This window comes from Talpa occidentalis, unplaced genomic scaffold, assembly GCF_014898055.3.
Source record: "Talpa occidentalis isolate TD23 unplaced genomic scaffold, MPIMG_talOcc4v2.1 talOcc4.8, whole genome shotgun sequence".
Lineage (NCBI taxonomy): Eukaryota > Metazoa > Chordata > Mammalia > Eulipotyphla > Talpidae > Talpa > Talpa occidentalis.
Genome location: NW_023605194.1, coordinates 96,825,485 through 96,846,629, shown reverse-complemented (window position 1 = coordinate 96,846,629; position 21,145 = coordinate 96,825,485). Strand labels below are relative to the sequence as shown.

Sequence of the window (21,145 nt, the reverse complement as noted above, 5' to 3'; positions counted from 1 at the left end):
TCAGTCAGTGTCACCAACACAGACAAGATCCTCCACCAGCAAAAAGATTACAACTCACTGAAGGCTCCGGTGATGGTTAGTTTAGCATCTTTAAGCAAAAAGTATTTTTTAAATTAAGTGCACTTAACAGACTTGCAATAGTCTAAAGAACTTCTAGAAGCAACAGGAAACCACAAATAGGTGACAGGCTTTACTGCCGAGTCTGGCACCAAACTGGAGCATCTTCCTGGTGATCCTGCACCTAGTAAGAAGTGATGAAAAGAGAGGGCTAATTTCCTCAGTTTACTGAAAACACATCTTCCCCTTGCCTTGAGGGATGGAGAAGTGCTTCTACAGCTCTAGCCCTGCTAACTCCTGAGTTCCCCAACAGCCCTGACAACCCAGTCAGCAACAGTAAGACTTGGTGTATGTGTGTGTATGACTTTCACTAGGTGCAAAGGTCTACGAGAGGTGGGAGAAGTCAGGGCTTAAACTTGGAACTGGCAACAGCAAGGTCATGCTGTAAATAACACTCAATCCTCTGTTAAAATTGATCCCCTTTTAGACTATGGGAAAGATGACTCGGAGTGTTTGGGAGAATCTCAGGACTAGAAACCAGATGAACGAGATCACAAGTTCAGTGTCAAGTGGAGAAAATTAGTACCTTCATGTTATGGATCGTTTAACTGTCTGAAAGGCATTAAAAGCTGCCGAGGAGTTAGAAGGAAATGGATCAAATGACAATTGACATATGAAGAAAAGGCTTCTTTTCCAGGAAGCCTTTTCTAGACAGTCTCCTGAGTAAGCCTTGGGCAGAAAATTCAATGGCATATCAACTGTAGATGATTTTTTGGGGGGGGGGCAATGAATGTGGTTTTATTAGCAGTGCTTAATTAATTTGGGTTTTTTTTTAATTGAAGATTCTTCACACTCTGAGAATCTGGAAGGTAGTAGAAAACATTATCTCTATTTTACAGATGGGAAAACTCAGCTAGAGTCAAGTGCTGACTGCGCTTTGTAACAGAGACAGAAATACATGCCCAGCTCCCTAATCCTGGTCTCAATAGTTCTCTGTTGTTTTCATTTCACCCATCATTCCCCAAACTCTACATGCCCCAGAATATAAAAGACAAGGGAGTGACCTTTACGAAATGGATAATTGCTGAAGTAATTCAAACTAGTTAAAAACTAGTACAATAAAAATTCTCAGAACTAAGGCAAACAAAAGAATACAGTAGACTGCCTAATAACAGCAAAAAACAAAACAGCCCTCTAATCTTTCAAAAGTATAAAACTCTGTCACTCAAGGCTGAAGATAAATGCAAGAAGATAAAGCCATACTCTGGCAGAATACATGTTTCATTTTAGATATCATTTCATTTCCTCCAGCTGCCATTTCTTGATAGGCACCCAGGGGTACTATCCCTTCCCTGGGGTTTTGTAACTGTTAGGTAAAGCCTCTCCAACATGGAATTTAGCCCCTGAGACTGAACAGAAATCAAAACAAAAGTGAAGAAGGGAGTGGAAAAGCAAAAAAAAAGCAGAATTCCATGCGTCCATAAAACCCCCACCCCCCAACAAACTCTGATGTGATTCTTAAAAATTTAGTCTTTGGGGCAACAAATAAGAGGGTCTCTCTTTTCTTGGTCTAAAGCGTGTGCTATGTCACTGCATTAAATCAGAATCAAAATACCACCAAAGGAGAAAGGAGATGAGAGGATGGTGTGCTTCACCAGGTGAGCCCCTGCTTCTAAAATAAGTCATGTCAAAATCTGACCAGAACAAGCAGACTCTTATCTAATTCAGGGAAAAAAAATCAAGAGACAGATTCAAAATTTCCCAGACTTGTGGATTGGATCAGAGTTCAAACATGAAAAGAATTCTACAGACACAAGCCATTTCTGAATCTGTGAGCTCAGGCAACCTGAAAACAAGCATGAGTGGCAACCCTCACGTGGTCAGAGAGGAACGGGGTACCAGCCTCTCCCCAAGCATGGCAGGGTCTAAAAAATAACTAGGTATGTAACAGGGTGGTCCCAGGGAAAAGGGAGATTCCTGGTTCCTTGCCCCACCCCAAGAAGGGTGGAGCTGAGCAGGGAGAAGGAAGGAAGGATGGAGAGCAAGAAGGAGACCTAGAGGAGGCACAGGAGTAGAGAGACATGTGAAGAAGCTGTGCTTGCTTCTCGCCCTTGGACTGGCACCAGAGACTTGGTTGACATGGAAACACTTGAAACAGACAGGGGTGAGCGATCTATGGAGGGTCAACAATGGCAGCTTTTATCTTGATTTTGATTTTTCTCCTTCTGTTAGAGGGAAAGGATGTCCTGAGCAAACTCTATGCAGGCTTTGTGGATGCCACCCGCCACTCCATCAAGACACTGGGAACTACAAATCCCATGATCACCAAAGGGAGAGCTGCGAGGACCAGAGGGCGGAGCTAAGCAGTTATGTTCTCTGTTTGAGTATGTCACCAGCCATGTGGCTGGGGGTCTCTCTCTTGGCCACGCGGTGCGCTCTGCTTTTCGCCAGCTCAGTGGGTCATTGGGATTCCAGGTCAGTGGAATGGGTAGGACACATTTACGAACTTACCTTCCTCTTTTTCTCCCTGAGTTATTCATTTCCCCACCTCCCCTTTCCTTGTAAATAGACCTTTTATTTACCTTTTGTGTGTGTCTGCAGTTTAGCATTAAAAAGTCCCCTTCAAGTGTGCAGGTGAGGACCCACAGTCAGGCAACCCGTTTTATATCTGGGTTGCTCTGTAACACTCCATCCCAGATGTGCTGGGCCCCTTTCTGCCTCTTTCCTATGCATCCCCACCAGAAGGTACCTTAGACTTGTAGCAGGCTTTTGGGTCTCAGTGGCCCTGCTTTGGGCCAACCCTGTTTGGCTAAGCATCTACCCACGAGGGGGAGGGTAATTTTGAGTGCTCGATTTGCAAACTGTTTTATTTATTCTTTCCCTTGTCTTTGTGGCACACAACATTCTTTTCCCTTAAAGCCTTACACACTAGAGTATGATTTGTCTTGATGAGGTAGATGGCAGAACCCACTTAGAGCAGGCAAGTTTGGTGGTTCTGGGATGCCCCTCACCCTGCCCGGTTACAAGTATTCAGCTCCCGTAGCCATCAGTATTCTTTATGAAAGGTTTACAGATGCACAAGCACGTCCCTCAGGATTATAACCTCAACAGAGTCCCGCCCTCAGATGTTATGATAATCTATGTGGTGAGACCAGGAATGGCTGGTCCAGGCTACTGGTCACAGGCACCTATGAGTTCACGAGGGTGAAGATTCTGTTTGTGGCACTCTGTCAGGCCACAGGGAGAGAAGCAGCCTTCACGAGGCTCAGCCTACTTTCTATGTTTTCTACACATTCCTCATCTTACATAAACTACACACCCAAACATGAACCACTGAACTGTAACAGATGTTCTGCAAACATGTGCTTCTTCAGAACAGTGAGGTGAGCTAGCCACAGCAAGTTGGGGTTCAAATTCCAGTTGGCCTGACATCCATGTTCGTTATTTCATTCTGTGTGAATTTATCATTTATTTATACTACTTAGGAACCCAGATTCTCTGAGTCACGGGGTGAGTGGGCCCTCAAAAACTAAGGACCAGAGAACAAAACCCTCATCACTGAGGTCCTGGGAGTTCAAATATCTTCCTGGACTTGACTTTGACTTTGCAGACCCCACCTGGTCATAAAGTCTTTTGAAATTGGAAATACACTAGAATCCAGTCTGGACTTCTTTGGACTGGCTCAAAGTCAAACAACATTAACTACTTAGTAACCAAACATGGTCTGCAAACAAGGGTGCCTGATTGCCAGGCTGATGGGGGGCGTTGTTTGGCTCCTGCCCAGCAGACTTGCAGATAATGATCACATATGGCCCGTTGTACCAGGAAGTGTGCCGATTTTACCCCTACCTTTTCACTTGGCTTCTAGTCTTGTATGACTTCACAGAGTCAAAGAGTAATAAAACTTAGGAGACTTACACTTCAAAATTCCCAGCTGATAGAAGTTGCTCTAAAAAATGTCACTGAGCAGCAAATGGCTCCTGCATCTATCTGACAGTTCTGATTTCCAGCCTGATTTGACCATCAGGCGCTAGCTCTAGGTTATAGGACTAAAAGCCCTAGTCATGGTTCTGATGTTGGTTTATCATATGATTTGAGCAAATCAACATCTATACCTCAAACTCCTTAATAACTTAGAGCATGACTTTTTTAAAGGGATATCAGATTAGTGATGTCATTATGGAAATAATTATACATAAATGTTCTGCTTCTTTAGTGAAATCCTTAAATTTATGTAATGTAAACCAAGTGCTGTGTACGCCATGACCTTATCAAAATAAGACAGTGACATCATACTCGATTGTCTTTGAACAGATGGAGGACTCACAGTCTAAGACTAAAAATTTATGCACCATGAGATAGCCATTTAGACACACAAAACAACCAACAAATTAAAACTGAGATGTGATATCTATTAAGTTTAAAATTTTAGTATTATAAAGAGATGAGATTAGTATAAACATGAAATTTCATTTTTCCCTTAAATCGAAGTGAAACTTTGCATTTGGCTCCCAATTACAAACAATGGAGTCTGTCAAAGAAGAACTGAAAGCAAGTGCATTAAATTATAGGTGGTCACCAAGAATACAGGAACAAAAAAGTAAGATTTCTGCTAGAATAACAAGATTCTGCACAGTTTGAGAGAATGTAGAAGACCTACTTCCAAACATAGCCAAGACATCCTGTGTGGGGCAAACCATCAAAAGGGTCAATTTCAGTTACTGGATCCAAAAAGCAGAGGTGACAACAGCTGCTTCCTTTAAGTCATGATATACATTAATAATAGGATTCTTTAATTCAACTTATGTATTCATTTAAACTGGTAATATATCCATAGTGCCCAAATTCTAAAATAAAAAAGTACAAAAATATTCAATAAAACTCTCCTTTTTATTTTGATATCCAGTCACCATTCCTTCCAAAAAACAATGGACAATTTCTTATGTATATGCTCAGAAACAGCCAAGCCTTTAGAAGTGCACAAACACACACTTCCTTTTGTCTACTGTATTCAGTGCCTAGAACAGTGCCTGACACATAGTGGATACTACATGGGTACTAGTTTAATGAAAAAATTAATACTATGTACACTGTTTGTATATAAAGCTGCCTCATTTTTTTTCTTTTTAAACTTAAAAGCTTTACGTTTAATATGCTACAAAAAATACACATATATGTACATTTCACTAAATTTTTACAAGCTGGATATACCCACTTAACCAGTATTCAGGTCAAGAAACAGAAGAAACACAAAAATCAAGATGCCCTACTCGTCCTTTCCAGCACATCCATCCTCTTCCGTCCCCTGCAGACATTTACGGTAATCACGATCCTAACTTCTAAAAACAGATTAGCTTTGTCTATTCTCACACACACACACACACACACACACACACACACACACTGAATAGCACAGATTACTTCTATAAGTTTGACTTCTCTCACTTAGCCTTATTTTTCTAAGATTTATCTAGCTATTTGCATGCATAAGCAAATCTTTCATTCCCACTGCCTGATGGTTTTTCATTGTATGGGGTCATTAAATGTACACACCTATTCAATTGTTGATGGAAATATGTGTGGATTCCTTCTTGGGGCTATTCTGAAAAGCTACTATGAACATTTCGTGTAAGACTTTTTGTGAAAATGTATTTTCATTTCCTGAGAGTGGAACCACTGGGTCATAGGGCAGGTGTGTGCTATGCCTAGCTTTGCTGGGAACTATGAAACAGTTTTCCAAACTGATTGTATTTATTTATTTATTTGTTTGTTTGTTTATTTTACTGAATACACGGTCTTCTATTTCTCATCAAATTCAGAGTTTTGTTTTAACTATAAAGATGAGAAGTTGCTTTTATATTTACTTCTGAAAATACTTCTGAAAACTATATTAATGCTTTAATATACAATACAAAAAAAGATGAAACAAACATAGGCATTTACAGAACTGCCTATCCATTGTGTCAGATCCCTGTGCAGGGAACAGCCTCATTCATCTGGGAAGACACAGAGCAGTTCTTGTTCAGACATTTCATTTACTCATCCATCACAGTCAGCCTCCACTCCTGGATGGTTTCCTTCTGCTATGAATGTGCATGTCCACTTGTCTGCTTCTTAAAACAGACATTTACTTTCCTCATCCACCAGCCAGTGAAGGAGGACTAGGGTCATGTAGATGATTAATTTGACCCATTCTTCTGGGCAGGGCTTCCTGGAAGCAATAAAACCAGAAACTCAGTTATACCCCAGAAGAAATCTGTAATCAAAGATAATCTCCATGGGGACTGACTTTGGATGTCCAACAATGACCATTCGGAGATGTAAATAAATCATTTGCTTCTTGTTCCCCATCTCAGGAAAGTCTTGGTCCCCACCCTTCTCAGCACCGTATCTCCTCCGTGCCCTGCCCTTTAATGTGACAAGACTGTACCAATTTATACCCCACAAGTGCATGAATCTTCCTATAGCCAGACATCCTGGCCAGTAGCTACTATTTCTTATAAGCTGGCATTGTGTCTACATCTGCAGTAACATTAGCTTACAACACTGTTTGTGAGTTAGAGGTACAGGAACACATTCCTCAGCTATATAAAGTCTGATTCTTTTTAATGACTATATAGTATTCTACCATGTGTTCCATAAAGTACTAAAACCATTCTTAACTAACATTTAAGCTCTCTTCATGTTTCTGCTATAATGCTGTAAAGAATAATCTTGTCTATAGATCTTTCCCCATGTTAGTACATCTATAGGACAAACTCATAAAAATGGAATCTCAAAATGAGCATTTTAACCAATATTGATAGAGGTTACACTGATTCTAATTGAATTTTTTCAAACCACAACAGACTCAAACCACAACATTATTATAAGACACAGTACACTAAAATGTCAGTTATTCCAAAGTTTCCAATATTTTGAGCCTCACAATCCCTTTGTAAAAATAAAAAAATATATAACTGTGCTTCTAATATCCGTTGATTGAGAAAATTTATATAATGATGTAAGATCACAGAAACTACCTCAGAATCCCATGAGGCAGAAACTATCTAAAATGAATCATGATGTCACAGTTTGAAGAATAGGCCTTCTCAGTGCATCATAGGAAAGAACAAGGGTATATGCCAAATACATTTGCTCAGGTTCTGCAGGAAGCTCAAAGCCCCCCTGGGTCACCCTGAAAACCAGGCAGACAGACACATTCTCTGTCCCCAAGGCTGACTGCATGACTTGGGGCTGCATCTCTTTCCTAGGGGCCAGCTGTCTATTCTCACCAGGAGAACAAAGGAGGCGAAGTTGAATTCACCATGAGAGTGGGGAGTTTTACTCAAACTTCTCCTAGGTCAAGTCTTCAGAATAAAGCATCTTCGCTTTCTTCAAAATACAGGTCTAAAAAAATACCACTCCCAGGTATCCTACTCTCACTTCCCAGTCAGTATCACAATCTTTTATGATCAATATATCACCCTCCCTTCACCCCTTATAATGTGTAAATCCCAGTCACATTCATTCTCAAATATGCTGCAATGTCCTAAGAATGTCACTCTACTTCATTTTGCAACAAACATCATGTCCAAAAGTGCCTTGGACCAAAGGCCACTGGGGCCAGTAATAGGACTGAAAGTTGTAACCACGATGTGACTTCCACTTTGCAGGCCCAAACCTCTAAAACACACTTCCTTCCAAGAACACTTAAGAAGGGGAAGATGAACAGCCAAGGAAACCGACAAAGTGAAAAGGAAACTTACCAAATGTGGGAAAATATTTGTAAAACAAGTACCTGATAAGGGCTTAATATCCAAAATATATAAAGAACTTACCAGCAACAAAAAACAACCCCCCAAACAATCTAATTTAAAAATGGGTAGAGGAGCTAGATGGACACTTTCCCATAGACATACAGTTGGCTAACAAGTACGTGGAGAGATGTTCAACATCACTAATCATCAAGGAAATGCAAATTAAAACCACAATGAGATACCATCTCACACCCATTAGAAGAATCATAATCAAGAAGAATTAATAAGTATGGATGAGGATGTGGATAAAACAGAACCCTTTTGTCTACGGCTAGGAATGTAAATTAGTGTAGTCACTATAGAAAACAGTACAGAGGTTCCTCCAAAAAATTTTTTAATATTTATTTATTTATTCACACAAGAACTGGGGTATAGGCCAGATTCACGGGAGGGTGAGAGGATTCACCAGAGACAGAGCAGGGAACAGAACAGGCAGAACGACGAAATACACTGCTGAGGGGAGCAGCGGGCGAGACAGGAGAGGCCTGCTGTGCCATTTGGGACCCTCATCAGCCGGCCAGGAACGAACCGGTGCTGCAAAGGCTGCGGAGAGCTCACAGCACGGCATTCAACCGCCTGCGCCACCAGGGGAGACCCCCCCAAAAATTTTTAAATAGACCTTCCCTATCATCCATTAATTCCTCTTCTGGGTATTTATTCAAAGAACATAAAGACAATAACTTGAAATGATTTATACGCCCCCATGATCACTGCAGTACTATCCACAATAGCTAAGACAAGAAAATCTAAATATCCCCTGACAGACAAATAGATAAAAAAAAATATGGCACTCATATATGCAATGGAATATTACTCGGTCATAAAAAGAAGGAAATTCTGCCATTTACAACAACGTGGGTGACTTGGAGTGCATTAACTACATGAAATAAGTCACACAGAAAAAGACAGGTTCTGTATCATTTTATATAACTGGTATCTGAAAAAGAACTCATAGTTACAGAGAATATAACTGGGATCTGAACAGACTGATGGTTGATAAAGGTGGGGGATGGACAAAATGGCTGAAGGAGTTCAAAAGATAAAAACGTCAAGTTATAACGTAAGTAACTCATGCGGATGGGATATCTAGCATGGCAACTACAGTTAATGATACTGTACTGTATATGGAAAAGCTGCTGAGAGAGTAGATCTTAAAAGTTCTTTCACAAGGAAAAAAATGTGTAACTATGTAAGACAATGTTACCAGATTTGTTGTAGTGATCATTTTGATAATACATAAGTTTTCAAAACTTCTTATATTACTTTGCTTACACAAAACACCTACATTAGTACCTGTTCTAGCTAGTGGGGAAAAAAAAAACCCAAAGAGGATTTTCACTTTTACAACGAAAGTTGAAAAGTACCAATAACACCAGGACTGTTGGCAACAGTCTTCTAGAAGCAGCAAGGACCACCAAAATTCTTGCCTGGAAACTACTTTACACAGACTGTGTATATTTAGTGTGATTTAGGTTTCAGGAATTAATATTTGGTAAATTATTTTTTGAGTCTAGGCACATTCAATTTTTTCCATATAAATTATAATATTTGCTGCTCAAATTTTTTTCCAAACAAATTATAGTATTTGCTGCTTCACTTTACATCATTTCAGCTTATGAAAGGTTTCATAAGAACTCTACTTTCTGATAACAGGGGAAACCTGTGTATGCAAATAGCAAATCATTATGTTGTATATCTGAAACTAATATGTCAATTATACCTCAGTGTAAAAAAAGGAGGGATATAATTTAATAGCTGGACTTTATCTGAAACTTCCACCTGGGAAAAATTGAGGTAAAACACAAGAATTTTCCCTTTAGGACTGAGAAGGGAGGACTTAACTCTTCAGACCTGGAATTAGACATGACGAAGATACATAGAGTTATAAAGGGAAAGGAAGCAGCAGGAAGACAAGTTGAAACACAAATCTGCTACTAGCCATGTGACATTCACTGTCATTTTGTGCCTGTGGGGCACCTTTTTTCCCCAAGAGGTACTGGGTAGAGAATTGAGCTCTTAACATGGTGTGATTCTACATATGAAAGGACAAAATGTTCAATTCTGTAGCTGAGTCTTACCACTTATTCTTAAGTCCTGGCAGGAAAGGCTAGTATGCAGCCAGGGCTGTGCTGTTCAGGTTCACGGAAAGAAATAGTGCAGGGCATCCTGCCCCAGGTGCAAGCCCATCAGCAGGATTTGTTCTTACTCACCTTGGTGAGTCAGCACAGAGCTATTTTTGACTGGGAATCGCTGCTGCAATTTCCTTCCCTCAAGTTGGCTTAAAGGACAAAGAGTGGACACCTAAGATTCTTAGAGAGGCACAACTACTTCATCTGCCACGGACTGTCCCAGAGTTTAATCAGGTATGAAAATCTAAGCGAAAATGGCACCATTTGGAAAAGGAGATCCATGACTATAAAGCCATTTGAACAACAGCAGCTTTGCATGGCACAGAGCATGGTGAGACACAAAGACCATTTTTGTCTCTTTCTGGGGACTGGCTGCCAACAATTCAGATGTCCTTTGACTGAGTCCCAACTGCAGGCCCAGCCTCCCAGGGGACATGGCCTGATCATCACTGGGAAAAATAAAATTAACACGACCCTCCTCTGCTTTCCCTTGCTCACCCATATTTCTGCCTCAAAATAATTTCTTACCTTGCCTCAAAAGCATTTTTTTAAAGCTTAAAATAAAATCCCATTATTCCTAAAGTATGCTGGAAACTACTTACAGACCAAAAGGACCCCCCCCCCCAAATTTTTAACATCCTCTAATATTTACAGAGAGCAGACATACCTGGGTGATTTCACCTTCTTGATCAAGGTGAAACCATTTTTCCCTTCACTGAAAGTATTTAGTGTCGAGCCACAGTTATGGGCCAAATTCCAAATTCTATTGCTATTCTATTATAAATCAATTACAACTCTTAAAGGATTGAAATGGAAAAGAAAAATCAAATTTCAAAGGAAAATTAATTTCCTTTCTTATCCTTTTGACAGTACTAAATATTTTATAATTGTAGGCTTATATTGTTATATATTGAATATTGCTGGGAAAGAATTTTGCTTTATGGAAAAAGACATCGCAATGAGATTTGATTCCTTAATCCCAGACACCATGGGTTTGTCACTTGAAGTTTAAATGAGGAGGAACCACAATTAATTAAAGTTTCAGCTAACATGGTGACAGATATGACCACCACAAAAAACCTTCTTTAAATTTAGATGAAGTAGGGCTTCCCTGGTGGCTCAGCGGTTGAGCGCTGGGTTGCGAAGCTGCCCGCGGCCTCTGCCGCGCCGGTTCGATCCCCGGCTGCTCCCCGGCCACCGGAGGAGGGTCCCGCATGGCGCGCAGACCTCTCCTGCCGCCCGCTGCTCCCCTCAGCAGTGTACTTCGGTCCTTCTGCCTGCTCTGCTCCCTGCTCTGGCTCTGGTGAATTCTCTCACCCTCCTGCGCTTCTGACTGTACTCAGTGCATGTATAAACAAACAAACAAACAAATAAATAAATAAATAAAACATGCCTCTATTAAAAAAAAAAAAATAGTTTAAAAAAAAAAATTTAGATGAAGTAAAATTTGAGAAACTACTACTTTTTGCTTCAAAATTCTTGGCAACACACTAAATTCCTGTTTCTCTTCCACATTACTTGTGTCCTCTTATCTTTTTCCTTTAATTATTCCATACACAGCATATCTGTACTTATTGTAAAGCATCTCAACTCTTTTTTAGTAATGGGAAATAACAAATGAATTGAAATACAGATTAGACCACACCTTCTTTCCTTTCCAACTTATGTGCTCAACAGAGACAGGCTCAGAACCTCCTACCCCAACTCACCATTGTGTTCAAGGCTTTCCTTTCCATTGAGACAATCACACACTGCAACTCCCTCCAAGAAGCATCTATAAATAATGAAAAAGGAGGAGGAGGAGGAGGAAGCAGCTATAAATCCCCATGGATCCCTTCCTACCTAATAATTTGACATATAAGATTTCAATTTCCCTCTCATCCCTCAGTGTTCACAAGCCTTTGCTTAAACATATTAAATCTAATTTATATGTTATTTTATTTATTTATTTATTTATTTATTTATTTATACAAGCACTGGGGTACAGTCAGAAGCGTGGGAGGGTGAGAGAATTCACCAGAGCCAGAGCGGGGAGCAGAGCAGGCAGAAGGACCGAAGCACACTGCTGAGGAGAGCAGCAGGCGACAGGAGAGGTCTGCGCGCCATGTGGGACCCTCCTCTGGTGGCCGGGGAGCAGCCGGGGATCGAACCGGCGCCGCAGAGGCCGTGGGCAGCTTCGCAACCCAGCGCTCAACCGCTGCGCCACCGGGGAGGCCCTATATGTCATTTTAATGTTCATTTTCCTGTGTTGTTTTTTTTTTTTTAAAGATTTATTTATTTATTTATACAAGCACTGGGTACAGTCAGAAGCGCGGGAGGGTGAGAGAATTCACCAGAACCAGAGCTGGAAACAGAACAGGCAGACTGGCGAAATACACTGCTGAGGGGAGCAGCGGGCGGCAGGAGAGGTCTGTCGCGCCATGTGGGACCCTCCCAGGCAGCCAGAGATGGAACCGGCACTGTGGACGCTGCGGGCAGCTTCGCAGCCCAGCGCTCAACCGCTGCGCCACCAGGAGAGGCCCATTTTCCTGTGGTTTTTGATTCTATCTCATCGGAAGCATGCGCAGCCTATTCTGTAGAGGAAATTCCCAATTAGAGTAGACAGGGCACATTTAGGTAGATGATGGCTTCGGATTCATTTATTCCTTTATCATTTATTTACTGAGTGCTGATCATGTACCAAGTGCTATTTCCCAGACTGCGGTACAGCAATGAAGAAGATGAAGTTCCTACCATGGGAAACAGCACACACAGACAACTAGGATAATTATAGATCATGAGAAGAAAATGGGGGAAAGGCTAGACATTGACAGGTACTGGCAGGCAGAGTGTGGGCAAAGACAGAACTACTGCTAGGGGGAAAGGATGTCCTGAGCAAACTCCATACAGGCTGTGTGGACTCCACCCCACTCCATGAAGACACCGGGAACTACAAATCCCATGATCACCAAAGGGAAGGTTGCGAGGACCTGAGGGCAGAGGTAAGCAGTTACATTCTTTGCTTGAGTATTTAACCAGCCATGTGGCCGGGGTCTCTCTTGGCCTGATAGCCCATTTTTTTGCCAGCTCGTGGGTCATTGGGATTCCAGGTCAGCAGAACAGGTAGGATGCATTTTGGAACTTATCTCCCTCTTTTTCTCCTTTCGTGTGTGTCTGCAGTTTAGCATTAATAAGTCCCCCCTTTAAGCGTGCTGGTGAGGACCCACATTCAGGCAACCCATTTTATATTGGGGTTGCTCTGTAACACTACCTGTAGCTGAGGTTCTCAGAAGGAGCTTTCTAATGAGTGATAATTCATATGGAGACCGGAGCAACACAAGGAAATGATTCTACTGTCAATCCTCTTTTTATCTAACTAACTACCTTGACCCTCATTATTCATAAATTCTGTATTTGTAATTTTTCCTACTTGCTAAAATGAATTTACACTCCCAACTTCAATGCTCTTGGTGATTTCTCATTCACTCACAAATGAGTGTAAGAAGGGCTAAAATGACACAAGTCTCACCTCCAGCTTGAGGTCAAACAAGGTGACACTGGCCTCCTGTTTTGCATTGTAAACAAACACCTCTCTGCCTTCAAGTTAGTGCCATGTTTTTCTCATTTGTGCTGTCTGTTGATGATTTTGCTGTTTGAAATAGCCCCCAAGCACAGTGTCGAAGTGCTGGGTAGTGTTCCTAAGTACGAAAAGGCTAAAGGTTGCTGAATAGAAAAAATGCTTGTTATATAAGCTCTGTTCAGACAAGTTATATTGCTGTTGGCCATGAATCAATGCATACATAAATAAAGTCTCCAAGCTTAAACAGAAACACACACGAAATAAGGTTATGCACTATCAGCTGATGGCAATGCGGTCAGAGGGTCAGAGGAACTGGACCTTGCTCGTCCCCTAAGAGCAGCATCCAGAATGCACTTACCCAGCGCTCACGGGACATAACTGATCAGGACTACCACAAGTAATAAAAATCAAGGGTACAGCAAGCAGAAAGTTTTATTTGGGCACCAAATAAAACTTTTTCTCTCTTTAGGAGAGAAAATGCAGGCCTTCCTTGCACTCAAGCTTTGACTACCAACAGTATCTGTTCCACTGCCATTTTATTTTTGTTACCTGCATTTTTACAGATGCTTCTTTCTTTAGCAAATGATGCTGGCTCTCCTTTAATGTGAAAGGTGTAAAGTTTTTTGTTTTTTTGGTTTTTTTTTTGCTTAATAATTGTTTTAGGTTAAAAGGAAGAAAAAACAGGCAACATAGAGAACACGGGAAATAATGAAATGGAAGGCAAATGGAAAAAGGCATGAAGCCTCTACCAAGGGTCATGAACACAGTAGACACACAGTGACAGATTGGCAATAAAATCCAGGAAACACATATGGAGTTTTGGTTTAACAGTGAAATCATGTGGCCACAGATGAGAAATTTATCTTCTTCTATGACCCTCAGTATTCTTATCTGGACAAGGGGACAACCTGAGAATCACAGCATTACTCCATGATCTAACAAAGGAAAACAGCAGCGTTGCTCAGACTTTGTGGCCCAGAACTCCCTTACACTCTTAAAAGTTACTAAGAAGCTCAAGAATCTTTTTTTTTTAACCTGGGTTTCATCGATCTCTATTTTACCACACTAGACATTCAAAATGACATTTAAAAATACTTAATTGTGCATTAAAGTAACTATAAAACACCTAATACAGTTTCACAAAGTACTATGTTCTTATTACCAAAAACTAACTTTCCATACAAAAAGTTATTAAAGTGGCTGAGTTTTGCACATTTGTAAATCTCCTCTATGTCTGACTTCTAACAAGGCAGTCAGATTCTTTTATTTGTGTCTGCCTTCAGTATGTTCAGTATGTTGCCATATCACACTTCATACAGCATCTGGGAAAATACGCTCAGGAAAAGGAGCAAAAACAGTTCAGTAATGTCTTATAAGTACAGGTATCCCCAGCTTCTTGAAAGTTGTACCATGGACACTTTGCTTTATGAAAGTCCTACATTAATACCTGTTTTTTGCCCCAAAAGAAATCGAAGATACTTCTGCATTTACAACAGGTGAAAAGTGAAGACAGCGTTTAATGTCGATTGTGCAGGAAGCCCTTGCAGAGGCATCCCAGGCAGCCAGAATAACACCCTAGACTTCCTTCCCTGGAACTACTTTATATAGACTACATGTTAGTGTGGTTTTAGATTTGTTGTACAATTTGGTATGATTTGATAGGTTTATTCTGGAAACATTCAAAAAGCTTCCCATATAAATTACTGGTAATTGCTTTTTCACTTTACACCACATTGGCTTACACAAAGCTTCATAGGAATGTTCTGGCTTCGGGTGATGGGAGAAATGTGTACTGCTAAAAAATGTTTAAGGTCAGGGAATCCCTGAAATAAAAGTTTTGGGATAATGATTGTCAGAAGGTAAGCTTTTAGTATTCTTTTCCTTGGATTCTTAGTCTCAAAGTTATCAAAACATATTATGTCTTCAGTTCATCACTACTATAGATCATAATGCCTCTTACAGAGATGATCAGTAACTGTAACTGCTGTTGCTTCTTCTGATTCTATAATCATCTGTGTGATCTTCAGCCAAGGACTCTTCAGTCTGTGTCAAATTCAGAGGATCCATAGACGAAAAGAGCCTATTTCCTAACTGACACTTAGTGTTTACTTCAATTATGACTATACACCATAAATCATAGCTGTACGAGCAATACTTGTGATAGTGTCACCAAGGGAAACCACACATACTTAGGTTATCCTGGAAAACTATACATGCTTATACTACTAATCCAAGAGTATTACAGTTCATGGACCTGTCACCAGATCTTGCTATGTAGTGCAATAATAAAGAAGCACATATATTACAGTATCACAGATTTTAAAAAATATCTTGGTAACTGCATTTCAATACAACTAGTTTAATTTTCAGTGCTTTGTAGCTGACTTTATGAACTTGAAAATATTATTCTGAGAAATGGATCCAATGGCTCAACCAGATGGTAAAAGGGATCCATGCAACCAAACTGGTAGAACTGTGTTAAGCAATTCACTTTACTCTTGAGGTACCAAACTCTTATCTTGCAAAGGAAACAGAAGTACATCTGAGACCCATCTCACCACCAGCACTGCACCTGTAGTACTTGACTACGGTGCTTAAGGAGAGGAAGAACAGCAAGGAACTAAAAGATTTATCTGAATGCATCAATAAAGAGCTACAAGAACTGGTTTCAATTTTTACACCAGCATTTCAGGAGCTACAGAGTTAAATGCTTTTAGACTGAGTGGGCATACGCAGATGATGAGTTATGGTAAAAGAAACCCAACTACTTTTTATCACATTATAAAAATATCTATCCCAAATTCCAATAAATGATAAATTGTTTTGCAAAGAAGCCGTCATCAATATAATCTGGACCAGTTCTTGATATAGTTAGTAGCTTGTTTGGGAGATTAAAAGTAAATATTTCAAGAATCAGAAGCATAATCTTCATACTTATCATTAATATTTACACACAATCTAAACAGGTATTTTATATCTCTGCATCTTCAAACACCACCAAACAAACAAAAACTGAGAGACAGAAAGGGAAAGAATAAAGGAAAAGAAAATAAAGAGAAGAAAGAAAAAGTAAGAAACAAGTTGCCCATACTCCAGGGAAGAGCACCTGTTCTTAAGCACTCAGCTCTAAGCTCTTCACACTGGCTGCTAATGGGCCAGATTTTAAAGAAGCAAGACCATTGGTCCTTTCACTGCCTGATGTTGACAACACACACTGGTCATTTAGACCCACTTAATGTTAGAGATTGAGCCAACAGTGCTGTTTAAGTACTAAGGAAGCCCAGACAGATTGCATTTCAGCCCCTGGAGAAAATCGAGGCTATGGCAGGAAGAACCAATAACGGCACCAAAATAAAATAAGACAGTAGAGACAGTTAACTGCTGGGCACAAGTCAAATTGAGACCAGAGCACTGCCCTCACATGTTGAACCATTAAAATGATTCAAAATGGCTATCATAGGTTTCCTTCATCCAGAAACAAAATCAGATTGACAGATTCTAAGATGTGGCAGCTGCCCCCCCAGAAGGTCCAAGAAGTCAATCTTCCCAGTTGTAAAAGCATCTATTCCATGCTTCCTTGTTTTCTCAGCGGCATACCTATTTTTTTTAATTTACAAAAATAAAAAGTCTGAAGGCTCTCACTTCATCCACCTAACTGAATAAAACTCTTATTGCTGCAAGTGAGATGCTAAAGCCTAAATAGCTTAAAAAAAAAAGCAAAACAAAAAACCAAAAAATACCCACTGCATTAAAGGATAGTAGAATTTATCAGCTTTAGAACATCACCCCATGCAAAGGACAAGCAGTAACACTGTATTCCTGGTATCTCGTTTTATTGCATTTTGTTTTATTGCACTTCAAAGATAACTGCTTTTTTTTTTAAATAAGATCCTCCCCATCAGCAAAAAAAAATTAGGTTCAGATGATGGCTAGCATTTTTTAGCAATAGAGTATTTTTATTTTTTAAAGTTTTATTTATGCATACAAGATCTGGGGTACAGGCCAGAGGTGGGGGTGGTGGTAAGAGGATTCACCAGAGTGGGGAATAGAACAGGCAGACTGACGAAAATACACTGCTGAGGGGAGCAGTCGGCAAGACAGGAAAGGTCTGCTGCGCCATGTGGGTTAGCTCCCTGTATGGATCCAACTCGTGCTGCACTGGCTGCGGATAGCTTCAAAGTGCTGTGCTTAACCCCTTGCGCCACCAGGGAGGCCCTCGCAATAGAGTATTTTTAAATTAAAGTATAGACATTGTTTTTTAAGACACAATGCTATTGCACACTCAACAGACTACAGTATAGTGTAAACATAACTTTTATAGGCACTGGGAAACCAAGAAATTTGTGTGACTTGCTTTACTACAACAGTTGCTTCATTGCAGTGACTTGGAAACCACGTGACAGATCTCCGAGGTGTGCCATAGACCTCTTCCGTGACAGGAATACAAAACCATAACCTTCTGATTCATTGAACCCAAGGGTAAGAGGACAGGTGACAAAATAAGGTATGGACAATGCAGGAATTGTGAGCAAGTCTGTGAGGTTGAGGTGAGCAGCAACTCTGGAGTCACTGGGAAGGGATTTAAGCCTGGGGGGAGAAATGGATTGTGGGATGCAGCGGTGGAGGGCACTCTGGACAAGGAAGGAGGACAAAGGAGCAAAGTTCCAAAGAAGGGAATCTCCCCAGGGTAATATTACACAAGAGCAACAGGGCAGTGTCTGCACTGGAGGGTTAAAGAAAGAAACCTGAGCGATAAGGCTGATAAAGATATGTTCCGCCAGATTAGAGGAACCTTGAAAGTTGAGCTCAGTTTAGACTTTACCCAAGAAGGCCCAGCAAGGACTCCATGCAGGGAGGGGGAAAAAAATCAAGGTGTTTTAGGAGTAAACAATGGAGATTTAGCTCATCAGCTAATCCACCCTCCCAATGGGTCCTTTGTCAAATCCAGATGAATTATCTAATTATGTCTAGTGACATAAGTGCCCCAACTATGTACTGGGGCAATCTTGCTACCACCCATACCCTAGAAATGCAGCTCAAATATTTTTCTTGACTGATGGTAAGTAATTCCATAACCTGACTCCAGAACAGGAAATGAAAATTTAAGAGAAAATAAACTGAACTTGCTCCTATGGCTATGGCACTAAAAAACACGCTTTGCACTAAATTAGGCCAAAGTCATGAAAGTTTTGCAAACAGGTTTTTATCTTGTCAAACAAGAATTAGAACTGATAACTCTTTCGGTAAGTAACCTAACGATGAGGCGCTGCTAAATATGCTTTCATTTGGTAGTTAGTACTCAATAATACGAAAAAGCGAAGACATGGATTCCATTTCAGAGCACTTCACTGCCATAACTGCTGGCTGCTTACTAACCTGCACCTGATTAGGCAACCGTGTGTGTGTGTGTGTGTGTGTGTGTTCACTGCCATAACTGCTGGCTGCTTACTAACCTGCACCTGATTAGGCAACCATGTGTGTGTGAGTGCGCGTGTGTCGTCCTGTGACCAAATCATATAAAGTGGTTGCCAGGGGCAGGAGAAACAGCACCTACCAGGTTCTGAGTGTGGCCACAGCAAAGTGCACGCATTCCTGAAAAATTTCCATTTATTCCAAAAATCTTATATCTACATATACATACACATATAAAACAAAGAACTTTAATTCACCTACATTCTAGTTTTCCCTCCATTCGGAGAAATTTCAACATACACACATAAAGGATCACAGTGCAAGAATTCTTTAATACAAGCGTTTTTTGTTGTGGTTTTATATATACACACACACACACACACACACACATAACCCACTCATAGTTACAGCTGAAGAGCACCTAGAGATGTCAAAAGTATCTCTGAAACTTTGCTCTCAGAAAGCAGAAAGCAAGTTCAGGGACAGTTTCCTACTCACCGGTGAGATGAAGAAAACTGGGGGCAGGGAAGGGATTGAAGTAGATTAAATTACAAATAGGCCAAATGAATGAACCTGAGAGGAAGTGGGAAAGTGTGTTCAACTGTGTTGACATTAGGGAAGTGCTTGCAGTTGCACCGTCACAGCAGACGCCCCGCTAGAAGGCAAAGTCTAACCAGAAGGAAACTCCAGGCGCCTTCCTCCAGGATAAAAAGGGAAGGACCAAGCCTATCACCTGAGTCAAAATCCTGCAGCGAGTCGCCATCAAACCAAGCCCACAGCTACCCCTTAGCCCTGGCACGAATGCCAAGTGTCCAGCACCGGAGCTGCCCCAGAGTTTTCGGAAAACAATGTCCTCCTCTCATCCCAGGGCAAAACCTAGACTCAGAAGATCTTCAAACCTCTCCATACAGGCGCCTTCAGGGGGATGAGCGTCCGCACCGTCAGCGCCGGGGTGGCCACCCCGCGCCCCGCCACACACTTCCTGCCTCTCCATCAACCCCACACCGCAACTCAGCTTCCCACTCGGCCCCCAACTGTTATCAGGACCCCAGTCCCTGGCAGGAAACAGGGGGGGGGGCCCTGTCTCCTCAACTCCTCACTTAGGGGCTTTAGGGAGGAAAACCCGAAAGCAGGGGCCAGCGAGCCACACTCGCATCCCGCCTTCTGCGGCGGTTTCAGGCTGCGGAGCAACCCACGCGGGCGCGCGGGGAGGCGCGCGCCAGAGCTGGGCGCCCAGATCAGGAGCAGGCGAGCGCCCAGCTTTTGACGTTCCGGGGTTCCGCTGCAGGATCACCCGTCCCGGAGCCCCACCTCGCTCTTAGGCACCCTCACTCCCCAAATCCTGGGGTGACCTTCCTAACAGGGCTCTGGGCAGCGCTCGGACCCCTCGACTGCGCCTCGACTGCGCCCCCCGGGCAGCAGCAGGCGGTGGGAGCCGGAGCGCCCGCGCGCGCCCCCCGCGGCCCCGCGCCCGCCGCCCGCCGCCCGCCTGTGCCCGCAGGAGCCGCGCCCGCGAAGTTCGCGGCGGCCGCCCCGGGGCGCGGAGGGCGCGCACTCACCGACCCCGTACTTCTGCCTCTTCGTCGGGATCCAGCGGGCCATGGCGGCGGCCTCGCCCCGCGGCGGCGGCTGCAGCGGCTACAGCTCCTGGGGCGCCCGCGGCCGCCGCGCCGCGCTCCTGCGCGCCCCGGACTGCGCCGCCATGTTCCGAGAACTTCTCCGGACCCCGCGAGCCGTCGCCCCGCGGCGCCGCCAGCGCCCGCACGGGATTCGCTCCGGCTCGGGTCCCGGCCGCGATCACCTGCTGGGCCCCGCGGCCGCGCCCCGCGCGCCCCTCCCGGCGCCGCCCCGGCCCCTCCCGGCGCCGCGCCCTCCGCCCGCCGAGGCCGCCTGCGCGCTCCCCCGGGCTCGGGAGCCGCGTCCAGGGCGCACTGGGGCGCAGCTTCTTCCCTTTTGTGCTTTGTCCCCCGCCACCCCCTCCACCCCTCCTTTTCCACCCGGATTAGACCCTGGAGGCTGGATCCCGCCGGGCGCGTTTCCCCCGCCCCGTCCCCCCCGCGCGCGCCGGGAGGGCTGCGCTGCGGGCTCCAGGCACCCCCGGGCGGCGGGCAGCGGGTGGGCGAGGAGTACGGGGTCCGCTCCCACGGGGCGCGCCGGAGCCCCTGGGCTGAAGAAGTGGAATGAATTAG

General features: G+C 42.9%; 1 protein-coding gene across 1 annotated transcript in view; it reads right to left on the bottom strand.

Annotated features, from left to right (window-relative positions):
• Window positions 1–20,718, bottom strand: part of DOCK5 (dedicator of cytokinesis 5) — a 175,334-nt gene extending 154,616 nt beyond the window's left edge. The window contains 1 exon segment of the mRNA XM_037497137.2: window positions 20,516–20,718. Within this exon segment, the coding sequence (XP_037353034.1) occupies window positions 20,516–20,558 (43 nt within the window). The 5' untranslated portion in view covers window positions 20,559–20,718.
• Between the last annotated feature and the right edge of the window lie 427 nt (window positions 20,719–21,145).